At 46.3% G+C, this 12,038-nt stretch overlaps 1 protein-coding gene across 9 annotated transcripts in view; it reads left to right on the plus strand.

Annotated features, from left to right (window-relative positions):
* The window catches only part of CLEC16A (C-type lectin domain containing 16A), a 218,284-nt gene that overhangs the window by 112,163 nt on the left and 94,083 nt on the right, over positions 1-12,038 (plus strand). For all 9 annotated transcript variants that reach the window (XM_063101247.1, XM_063101249.1, XM_063101250.1 and 6 more), the window contains one exon: positions 5,235-5,355. In XM_063101247.1, coding sequence (XP_062957317.1) covers positions 5,235-5,355 — 121 coding nt within the window. The remainder of the gene's footprint in view (positions 1-5,234; positions 5,356-12,038) is intronic.

Raw genomic sequence — 12,038 nt, forward strand, 5'->3', positions numbered from 1 at the left:
CTGATGAGAAGAATGAATATTCTGAGGTTGTTGGATGGAATGTTCTGTAGATATCTGCCAATTCCAATTGGTCTGGCGTATTGTTTACATCTTGTGTTTCTCTGCTTATTCTTTGCCTAGATGATCTGCCCAATATTGGCAGTGGGGTGTTCAGGTCCCCTGCTATTATGGTATTAGTGTCTATTTCCTTCTTTAGGTCTAATAGAGTTTGTTTTATACATCTGGCTGCTTCAACATTGGGTGCGTATATATTTATGATTGTTATGTCTTCTTGACAGATCAGTCCTTTTATCATTACGTAGTGTCCCTCATTGTGTCTTTTTATGGTTTTCAGTTTAAAGTCTATTTTGTCAGATATAAGAATAGCTACTCCAGCTCGTTTTTCATTTCTGTTTGCATGGTAAATCTTTTTCCATCCTTTCACTCTTAGTCTATGTGAGTCTTTATGGGTGAGGTGGGTCTCTTGAAGGCAGCATATAGTTGGGTCCTCCTTTTTAATCCAGTCAGCCAGTCTGTGTCTTTTGATTGGGGAATTTAAGCATTTTACATTAAGAGTTGTTACTGAAAAGTGTTGATTTATTCCTAGCATTTTATTGATTTTTGTTTGGATGTCTTAAGTGTCTTTTGTTCCTTGCTTTCTGATTTACTGTTTGTTTTCTGTATTTATTGGTTCCTTGGGTTGTAGATAACCTTTTTGTTTGTTTGTTTTCTCTTCATGAATGCCATTTTTATTATAATAGTGGGTTTTGATTTTTCTTGGGTTCTTATGGCAGTGGTAGGTATTTTTCATGAACCAAACTCAATACTCCCTTGAGAATTTCTTGTAAGGGTTGTCGTGTGGTTGTGAACTCCCGCAGTTTTTGTTTGTCTGAGAAATATACTATTTGCCCTTCATTTCGGAAGGATAGCCTTGCCGGGTAGAGTATTCTTGGCTGGCAATCTCTCTCTTTTATTATTTTGAATATATCATCCCATTCCTTTCTGGCTTTTAGGGTTTGTGATGAAAAGTCTGATGTTAGCCTGATTGGGGCTCCCTTATACGTGATTTGATGCTTCTCTCTTGTAGCTTTTAAGATTCTCTCTTTGTCTTTGAGTTTTGCCAATTTGACTATAACATGTCTTGGAGAAGACCTTTTTGGGTTGAATACGTTTGGAGGTCGTTGAGCTTCCTGGATCTGAAGATCTGTGATTTTTCCTATAGCTGGGAAGTTTTCTGCCACTATTTTGTTGAATATGTTTTCAATGCAATCTCCTTTTTCCTCCCCTTCTGGAATACCCATGACTCGGATATTTGAGCGCCTAAGGTTGTCTGTTATCTCTCTTAGATTTTCTTCAATGCCTTTGATTCTTTTTTCTTTATCTGCCTGTGTTATTTCAAACAGCCCATCTTCAAGTTCAGAGGTTCTCTCTTCAACTTCCACAAGCCTGCTGGTTAAACTCTCCATTGTGTTTTTTATTTTGCTGAATGAATTCTTCAGTTCGGCAAGCTCTGCTACATTTTTTTTCAGGACATTGATTTCCTTGTACATTTCTTCTTTCAGGTCCTGTATAGTTTTCCTCATTTCATTATGTTGTCTAGCTAAGTTTTCTTGTATCTCATTCAGTTTCCTTAGAATAATCACTCAAAATTCCTTGTCAGTCATTTCAAGGGCTTCTTGTTCTATAGGATCTCGAGCTTGAGAGTTATTATCCTTTGGTGGTGTACTTTCTTGATTTTTCGTATTTCTGGTATCTTTTCTTTGATGTTTATTCATTGTGGCAGGGGTGTTCACTGTCCACAGGTTTGACACTATTGTCTGACTAAGATGTTGCTGTGGTTGCCAATTTGGTATGGCTACCTCAGTGACTGCTCAGTTGGCCACTAGTGTCTTGCATGTGTGGTTGCCTCGGGTCTCGGGCCTCTCCAGGGAGCCACCTCTCTGGTCAGCTTGGACTCTGCTGGACTGCTGGTTCACGGGGCTGTACCGCCAGGTGTGTGGTCCCTGCCGAGCTTCCACCTCTCCTGCTGGACGTCTCCCTGTTCCGCGCACACTGGGCTGGGCTGCTTGGGTGCACAGAGGCATCGCAGAGCGTGTGGTCTCTGTGGAGCTTCCCCTTCCCCTGCTGGATGTCTCCCTGCTCTGTGCACGCTGGGCCGGTTTTGGGATGGAGCCAGGTGGCGGTGGTGAAGCCTATGTGCTGCTGGATCGTGTAGTGGTGGCCCCCCCACAGGGTGTGTAGTCCCTACGGAGCTTCCGCCTCCCCTGCTGGATGTCTCTCTGTTCTATATGCACTGAGCCGGGCTGCTGGATTGCACTGCAGCAGTGTGGTCTCTTAGGAGCTTCTGCCTCCCCCACTGGATGTCTCCCCATTCCGTATGCACTTGATGTTATGTTTTTATAGTTGTAAATTGGTTGATTTGTGGGAAAGAGTGACGCTAGGGACCGTCTATTCTGCCATCTTGGCCGGAAGTCCCGTCTAGCATTGAGCAGACCTCCAATCAGATGTTCCTGCCCAAGTGTTTCAATTCTTGAGCTAGTTATGCTGAGGTGAGTGCACGGGGAGTTCAGACCTACTGTGCTAGTGCGGGGCAGAGAACAGCAGCTGTGTCCGCAGACAGGGGCAGCATCTGGCTGTATAGGTGTCTGGTGGTCTATTTTATGTATTTTCTAATCTATTTTATATTTATCTATTTATTTGTTTGTTTGTTTGTTTGTTTGTTGTATTCCTGGAAGTAACTTCCATTTGTTGTTTGCAGAGCAAAAGCAGATGTCTTACCAACAAGGCCTCCATTGGGAGCCAAATTCTGAACTCCTTTTATGCTTATTGGCAGGTTTCAGGTTTTCAGGGAGACGGGCTGTGGAAAACCACACATGTTTCTATTTTCTCATCCCCCCACTCTGGTCCTGTTTGAGTTCCTCACCTTCAGAACTTCGACAGAAATGGGGTTTTGACACAGAAATGAAGCATCCCCTTAACTTGGACCTGACTGCGATAGGCCATTTTCTTTCTTTTGTCCTTATCCCGGAGGTCATGACTCCTTATTTGAGAGCTCAAAATGCCACATATTTCAAGTGACCACCCACATTGTGGGCTTTCTGCACTTGGGCTGGCACGGGTGTTTGAATTTCCTTACGCACTCAGTTAAATGAGACAAGTGTCAGACATTCCTGAGTCCAAACCCTAGTTCAGCCAGTTATCAGCTGTGTGAACTGAGATCACTCTGCCCCTCTCCACTGCTTTTCTTCTGTGAAATCTTAAAGTTGTAGTGAGGTGTCCACAGTTCCTGGCACACAATAGGTGATTAATAATAGAAGCTCTCTTGATTTTTTAAATGTAGCTGCACACCTCTTTTTCTTCTGATTGTTGCAGATGTCTTTATGAAGACTACTTTTAAAAACTGTTAAGAACAATCAGATCAGATCCTAATGCTACTACTACTGCCATTACCATAGTTGTCATCATCATTATAATATAAAAGCTTAGCTTTCTCTAGTGCTTTATAGCTTACAAAGAGGACTGCATTACCGCAGAACAGGCATAGGAGGTGGGATTACTCTTGGAATTTTTTTTTTTTTTTTTTTTTTTTTTAAAGATGACCAGTAAGGGGATCTTAACCCTTGAGTTGGTGTTGTCAGCACCACGCTCAGCCAGTGAGTGAACCGGCCATCCGTATATGGGATCCGAACCTGGGGCCTTGGTGTTATCAGCACCGCACTCTCCTGAGTGAGCCACGGGCCGGCCCGACTCTTGGAATTTTTTATGTGGGAGACTGGTCCAAGCTCTCCTGCTGGTTCAGGGCCAAGGCAGGATTAGGGTTTAGACATGCTGATCCATATCCTTATTGGCCAGGTCGTTAGGAGGCCGTGCAAGCCCACCTCTCTGCAGGCAGTCATTTGACTCCTTTCTTGTTTGGGGAGGTACCTTTCTGAATAAAGGGTACCCTTCCCTCACGTAGGCCAGGACTGTTGCCTTCAGAGCTATAAACAGGAAGACCAACAGTGTGCTGAAATTCATCCTTGTGCAGCCCCCAGTGGTTTGTCCTCACAACCTTCTCTGTGCCCAGTGTGGTACCAGATGAGTGACTGAATGGCTGCCCCTTTATGGAGCTCTGTGCTGGCTACATTCCCTGCAGCATTATACCCGAACCTCCTAGTAGCCCCGCGAGTTAGGGATTATTGAACCCATTTCACAGGTGATGAAAATGAAGCTGGAGAAGTTAGGGGCCTTGCCAGCACAGTGGAGCTGGGAATCCAATGCAGACCTGTCTGTCTCACTGGAGCTGTTTCCCTCGGGTGGGCACTCTGCCTGCAGTAGGGCCCATCGGCTGTACAGCAGGGAGAGAAGCCTGGAGGTATGACCTCTCATGTGGACGACTTCTCTGCTTCCTGGCTCTGGTTATTGGCAAGCCTGTTCCAGGGTTGAAGGCTGCTTTCTGCACAAACTTCGATGGATTCTGAGGACTCTGCTTTTTTCCTGCTCTCTGGAAATGCCTGATGGCCATGCTGGATTCTGACAAGATGCCTCTCCTATAGGCAAAGCAGCCCTGTGCTGGCAAAGCCACCTCTGTCTCTGGTCTGCTGGCTAGGAAAGCCTGAGGGGTACTCAGAGAGCTAAAGTCACTGCACACTTTTCCAGTGCCAGGCCTCTGTCCTGTCAGCAGCTTTCTCCTCATCGTGAGGCCAAGAGGCTGAGAGGTGAAGGGGCTCACTCAGGAAGGGGCGAGGGCAAGAGTAGGATTTTCATCGGGTCTCACCAGCCCTGAAGTACATCATCCTCTTCAGTTTACCCCTCACCCACATTCAGCAGGTAGGACCTCAAAATACTTGTGCTAGTGATTTGGATTTCCCAAGTCCATGCTGGTTTAGTTGAAAGAGCCCTGGGTACTAGCCCTCCCTAGAAGCGTGGCCATGGGCAGGTCACTTGACCTGTCTGTCAAGTTGGGCTAACTGCTGGGCAGGAGTGTTATGAAGGTCCCATGACACCTGGGGAACAGGTCCTGGCAAATGACAGGAGCTCAGTTTAGGTAAAGTGACCCAAACCAAACCTGAACCCATGGATAACTGAAAACAGGCTGTTCCCCTTTGATTTTTTTGTCTTACTATGAAAGCACCAGAACCACAGTACTAGAAGAGGTAGGCTTTATTTTGTTTCTTTAAAAAATTAAGAGTCAGCATATGGTTTCTTAATGGGGGCATCTCCCTGAAGTGACTCTGCAGTTTCACTCTTCTCTAATCCCTGAACTGTTTGTCCAGGCGATCCGGGTGTTCTTCATGCTGCGTTCCCTGTCACTGCAGCTGCGAGGGGAGCCCGAGACCCAGTTGCCACTGACTCGGGAGGAGGACCTGATCAAAACCGATGACGTCCTGGATCTGAGTGAGTTGGCTGCCCTGAGTCACAACAGGGGTCAGGGGACATGGGTTACCACTCTGCTCTTGACTCACATGCCACCGGGGGAGTCAGTGCGCAACCTGCATTTTGTGCTGCCATTGATCTATGACCATGAGCTAACTGTGCATGTCTCATGAAATTTTTGAAGAAAAGGTCTCCTTGAGGTCAGTCTGTGGATTCTGCTTTCTAGAGACCAGGTGGCTTGTTGCAAGTTTTGTACACAGTGATTGGGGGCTCAAGCAAGAGCCCCTCTAGGGTCCCTGCCCTCCATATAACCATAGCAGCACCAGTTTAATTGGCTTTATGTACTAAGGGTTTTCTGTATGATTCCAATGATAAAAAAATTCTGGCAGACTGGCCAGTTAGCTCACTTGGTTAGGGCATGGTGCTGATAACACCAAGGTCAAGGGTTCAGATCCCTGTACCAGCCAGCTGCCGAAAAAAGAATTCTGCTGCTAAAGAAAGCAAGCTTGCATGAAGCAAATCACCAGTGTTTAGGTTAGGATGAGGACTTTGGGAGCCTGAGAACCATGTGCTTATCCTGCAACTTTGGGCTACTCGTATTCTCTGCAAAATGAGGCTAAGATTTGAAGGAGACAATAGATTTAAAGCCTGGTCATGTTCCATAGCTTTCTGTTTTCTCCATTTGCTGTGGGGCAAGTATATACTGATGAGCTATGTGGTTCTGTGACTCTTAAAGGCATTGTGGTATGTTAGGAGTCTTTGGTTATAAGAGATAGAAAACCCAACTTAGGATTGCTTAAGGAAGAAAAAGGGGGAAGTGGCTTATGTCACTGGAAAGTCCAGGAGTAGTTCTGCCTTCAGGTATGGCTGGATCTGGGTACTCAAAGTGTCATCAAGAAACTGCCCCACTCCATCTCTCAGCTCTGCTTTCCTCTGTTCTAGCTTCATCCTGGTAAAGGCTCACCAGGTAGTGGCAAGATGGCCCTCAGCAGCCCCAAGATTTGCTGAACCAGCTAAGCGGTCCTGAGAGAAAGAGAGCTTCTCTTTCTTTAGAACTTACATAGAAGTCTGGGGTAGAGCTCTCATTGGCCTGGCTTGGGTCATATGGCCATCCTCAAACCAGTCAGTGGTCAGAGGAATGTGCGTCACTGATTGGCTGGTCCGGGGTCACATAGCCAGTCCTGGAGCTGGGAGGTAGGGCCAGTTGCTTTGAATGCCATCACCTGAGAGTGAGGAAGGAGGCCTTCAAAGGAAGATGATGGAGAAGGGATGGAGGCTAGGCCAGCAGAAATAGCAGATGGCTGCTCTGTGTAGTATTGTTATGCTATTGTAAACCAGCTTTATTGAGGTGTAATGTACATGCAGTAAAGCTCCCCAAGCTCTGGTGTATAATTTGATGAGTTTTGACAAAACTATTTAGTTGTGTAACCAGTGATCATGAGACAGACCATTGCATGTTGGCTTTCAAGCCAGACATCCCTGCCCCGCTCTGCATTTTCTTGAGCATATGACTAAAATCTCCACAACTTCCATGTCCTCTTTCTTGTATTATAGGGTTGTTTTGACGATTGAGTGAAACATGACATGAAATATGACCAAGCATAGTGCCCAGCATGTAACTGTGCTCAGCAAACTGTAGTCAGTTATTACCTGCTGATTAAATGAATGAGTGACGTTTATACAGAGTGTAACACACTGCCTGACACATAGGTAATTCTCAGGAAATGAGTATTATGGGGATTACCTAGTCATCTAGTTTCTTTTTCTGGACTTCATCTATTTTAAGTTCCTTCATCTTTCCTTTCTGGGAAGATGGACGGAGCCATGTCCCCGCTGTGCTCTGTGCCCATCTCCTTTGGCCCTTTCACCCTTGGGAAATAGGAACACGGACTTCTGTAAGGGTTAAAATTGATCGAGTGGGCTGGTGAGAAGCATAAACCAGTTTTTCCTTGATACAATTCAAGGAGAGAAAGGGAAACAGCTCGCTTTCAAAGGGGTCACCCATCAGGGCAGCAAGAATGTTTGCATCCGTGAAATGGAATTAAATTTTATGATGGGAATCCACATTCTTTCCTTCCTCCCCCTAGGAATGGCCTGCTAAAATAAAGGTTAAAAGTATTTCACTTATCAATTTTAATTGATTAGGTTGCTAGTTGAGATCACTTAACTGAGCCTTTTTGGGTAGTTGGCCATTAAGAAAGTAATGGCTGTCTGTCTTTACCCAGCCTGATTGCAAATCATGTCATTTGCTAAAGAGGGTGATGTTCAGAAAATATTAGGGATTATGAATTTTAAAAGCACATGGTACTAGAATAAGAACTGCATGTGTTGGCTGGCTTATGGCAGGGCGGGTGTGATTGTGTGTAAATGCTGGAGCTTGTCACTTACCACTGGGGAAAATCACTGTACTTTGGGTTTCACAGAGTGCTGCCTTCTGTGTATGCAAAATATAGGAAGCATGGTAGGTGAAGGGTAGGTAAGGCATTTACATTCGCTGAATGATTGGAAGCTGGGCATGTTTTTATCTCCCCGGTGAGTCTGAGGCAGCTGACTCAGGGAGAAATGTATAGGATTGGTCAGCTTTTATCTAACTTGATATGGTCTGACAGACTTAAAGGAATTCCGGCTCTGAACAGCAGGAAAAGGTGACATAAAGTGTATTTACTGACCCCGTCACACTTTGATAAGAAACCACAACATAAAGAGTCCTCCCCAGAAGTCATCTCAAATGTTTGCTGACCAGCAGCAGGGCTGCGTATGGCAGGCAGCTCTGGCACAAAAGGTGGCTTCTGACAAGGAGCATCAAAGTTGCGGTCATTGCTTGGGAAGGAAGCAAACTGACCACACTTAAAGTGAAGCCTGTTTTGTTTTCTGCTGGAAAGTACAGTGGAATGGGGTGGAGGTCACAAACTGGCAGCCATGTAGACTGTGTCTGCTGAAGGAGGGAGGAGGGAAGGGCTAGGGGTGGAGGAAGGAAGAGGGGGCAGAAGGGAGAGAGGCAGGTAGGAAGAAGGAAGGAGAAGGTGAGGGGGAAGGGAAGGAAAAGAAAGGAAGGGTGGGGAAGGGAGGACTAGATATAATAGATTGGAGGGGGCTGGCCAGTTAGCTCAGTTGGTTAGAGTGCAGTGCTGATAACACCAAGGTCTAGGGTTTGATCCCTGTACTGGCCAGCTGCAAAAAAAAAAAAAAAAAAAACCCAAAAGAATAAAATAGAGTAGATTTTGTGAATAGTATCGTGCATCTCCATATACCCAGCCCTCAGCTTCAACAGTTATTACCATTTGCCCTAAGTTATATTTCGTCTGCCCCACCATCTCTTTTTAAAATACCCGCACCCACCCACACAGAGTCTTAAAGCAAATGGAAGACACCATATTACTGCAACTATAAATACTTCTCTCTAACAGATAAGAACTTTGCATTACTCTTCTTAATTGAATTGGTTACTACCAATTCCCAGCCCCGGCTGCTGTGTTGAGCTAGAGGGAGGGATGGGCAGGGGCAGCCCTTGTAGATGGAGCCTGTGCTCTCACCTGTGCTGCCAACCTGGCCCTGTTGACATTTGATTTTGCAGCCCCTGCTGCAGTTGGAAGTAATCAGCTTTGTGACCTTCCCCAGGGTCTTCAGTTTGTGAAGCTCAGTTGGCTTACCTTTAAAATGGTACTAAAAGACTCCAAGGGGGGCTGTTGAGAAGATAAATGAGGTCATGTATGTAAAGCACACAGCTCTGTGTTTGGTGCATCATAGGTGCTCAGCGAGTGAGAGCTGGCTGTTACCCCTGTTGCAGCTGCATTGTAAGTGAGCTAGAACTCAGACTGTGGGCTCCAAGGGGTCGCCATTTTATATTCAAATTGGCTCGTCACTTGTATGATGGCACTGTTTTGGAGGGTAAGGAAGACTGCTTTGGCCAGATGAAGGGAGCCATACCCCATCCAGGCTGTGGGTCTCATTCACTCCAGTGTGCCTACTGACCAGGATTGCTCTGAGGACAAGTGGGCTTTGAGGAGAGACTACAGATTCCTCCCTGGGGTTGGCCTCAGAGTCTTCTCAAAGGATTCTTGCCTGTTTCCAAATAACATGGACAAATCACTGTAGAAGAGAAATTCACTCAAACATCCTAAAGAGATACCAGGCAACCAGGCGTGTTCAATTTCCAGTTTACTTCCAGCCTTGTTACGTGGGCACTTGACATTCTCATAGTTCTAGCCAGAGCAGGTGCTGCATGCGTCCAGTCTTCTGTTCTGATATTCCAAATCCATTCATGACATCCAATCAGTGAAATCCTATTTGATGAAAACCCATTCATTCAGCTATTTAAGGAGCACCTGCTGTATGCCAGGCACAGTGCCAGGAGACAGGTTGTAACAGAGAGCAAAAGCCAGACTTGGCATTTGCTTTTGGGGTGCTTCCAGTTTGGGCAGGAGGAGGCTGGCGAGGGCAGACCACTAACAGGTAAGTAAGTAAATGCACGATCACAGATTGATTGAGGTGACTATGTGAAGGCAATGAACAGGGTCCCATGCTAGAGAATGGCTAGGAGAAAAATCCTCATAGGCTGGTTAGGGAAGGCCTCTCTGAAGTGGTGCTGTGCCAGGAGGGACTAGAAGTTTCTATAAGAAAATGTGGAAGCAAGGCCCTCCATGTGAGGATGGCAGAGGCAAGGCTGAGGTAGGAGAGAGCTTGGCATGCTCCAGGATCCAAACGGAGGCTGGTGTGGCTGGCACATGAATAGCAGGGGGACAGTGGCTGGGACAAGCCAGGGCTTAATTCCAGGGTTTCTCACAGGGACATCTGTCCTGAGAGTACACTTACAGAACTGGCCCTGTCAGTCAGACGGTCCCAGCAGAGGATTTGGGCCGTGCTGAGGGGCTAGAAAGACCACGGAGTGTAGTGGTTATGAGCGTGGGCTCAGGAGCCAGACTGCCCGGATTGGAATCCCAGCTTTTCTCCTTGCCCCCTGCCAACTGCACTCCTTTGGACAAGTAACTTAATCTCCTGGTGCTTTTGCATCTGTGAAATGGGAGTTTGTTGGGAGGAGTGAGTTCACATACGTGAAGTGCCTAGAACAGCACCTGACACAATTGCAGGGAAGCCATTTAGAAGGTTACAGCAAGGTCCAAGGGTGCAGTGCCAGTGGGCAGAGGGAAATGGGACAGTCTGGGAACAGCATTTTGTGACTGACTCACTGTGGTGATGCCAGAGATCCAGGCTGATTCTGGGGTTCTCAGCTTGGGGACAGTCCAGGTGGCAGGGGAGGGGAGGATGGCAATTCTGTAATCAGGAGAGTCAATCCTGGAGGAGGAACTGGTTCTGAGCAGAAGGTGATGAGGTTAGTCGGGCAGCCAGGAGGCAGGTGCTGTAGGGGAGCTCAGCCAAGATGTCCAGGGACAGGTTGGAAGCCTCTTCATGTTCACCCTCAGAAGTGTTCTCCATGTTATTTCATAGAGTTCAGAACTGTCATGCTTAGTGGCTTGCATGATACTGCATCGACTGAGACTTACAGCATAACCATTCCACAATTATTGGACATTTCTGCTTTTACCTGCCATAACCTAGATGTCTGTTCCTCAAAAGATCCTAACAGTTTGTTAAAATCCTGTTTCATGTGGTCTGTGAGAGAAGGCCCAAACCTCCAGAGAAATGTCTACAAATAAGCAGGCCTCTTGACTTGGGGTCTGCTCGCTCACCCAGGCATGGACACACTTCTCAAGGTCTGGGGACCTGGAAAATATCCATCATGGTATAAGAGCAGTGGTTCCCAGGCCTTAGGATTTCACAGCCCAGTAAAGTGTGAAAACAAAGGTAAAGGGCAGCGTTATAACATCAAGGTCACGGGTTCAGATCCCCATACTGGCCAGCTGCCAAAAACAAAACAAAACAAAAAGTAAAATTAGGAAACAAAAATAAAACAAAACAAAGCTTCTAGGGATAGGATTGCCAACATTTCTCTTTTTTTTTTTACCAAGTAGTCTTTTTTTTTTTTTCACAAAAGCATTTATGAGCTATCATTTCATAAAAGAAAGAACATTGTTAATACCAGGTAAGTAGGTAGGATGTCATTTCTTAGAATGAGGGATGGTCTTTCCAAGAAGCAGCAGTGGCGACTACATGCCCACATACTGTGCTTTAATGGGGTGTGTCTAAAAAAATATGTGAGAGCCGACCAATTACCAGAGCAAAAGCCATGTCTGTCTTTCAAAATTCACAGTCTTTTAGGGGAGGCAAACACTGAGCCCAGTGTCACACAGATCAGAGTCAGATGACCACTATGCTGGGTGCCATGAGAGCAGATAACAGGGCAATTGACATGGTTGGTGAGCAGGGAGGCTTCTGAGGGAGCAATAAACCATCTGAGGCTGGGCGTGGGTGTGGGTGCCTAGAAGGAGCACAGTCGGACCAAAGGTCATGAGGCCAATGGGGAGTCAAGAAGATGAGACATGGCAGTGTGGCTGGAGGGCAGGGCAGGGGAAGGGGAGGGTGGGCGGTGAGATGAGGCTGGGCAGCCCTCGTGGGCATATCAAGGATTCCAGGTTTCATCCTAAGAACAGTGAGAAGAGTTTTTGACTGGCTGATGTCATCAGATTGTATCTCAAAAGGTCCTCTCTGGCCTCAATTGGAAGAGCAGGTTTATGGGTCCAGGCAATGTTACAGTAGGGAGTCCCATTGGGAGGCCAAGTGTGCGTCCTACAGAAGTGTTGTCCACA

This window comes from Cynocephalus volans, chromosome 6, assembly GCF_027409185.1.
Source record: "Cynocephalus volans isolate mCynVol1 chromosome 6, mCynVol1.pri, whole genome shotgun sequence".
NCBI classification, from domain to species: Eukaryota; Metazoa; Chordata; class Mammalia; order Dermoptera; family Cynocephalidae; genus Cynocephalus; species Cynocephalus volans.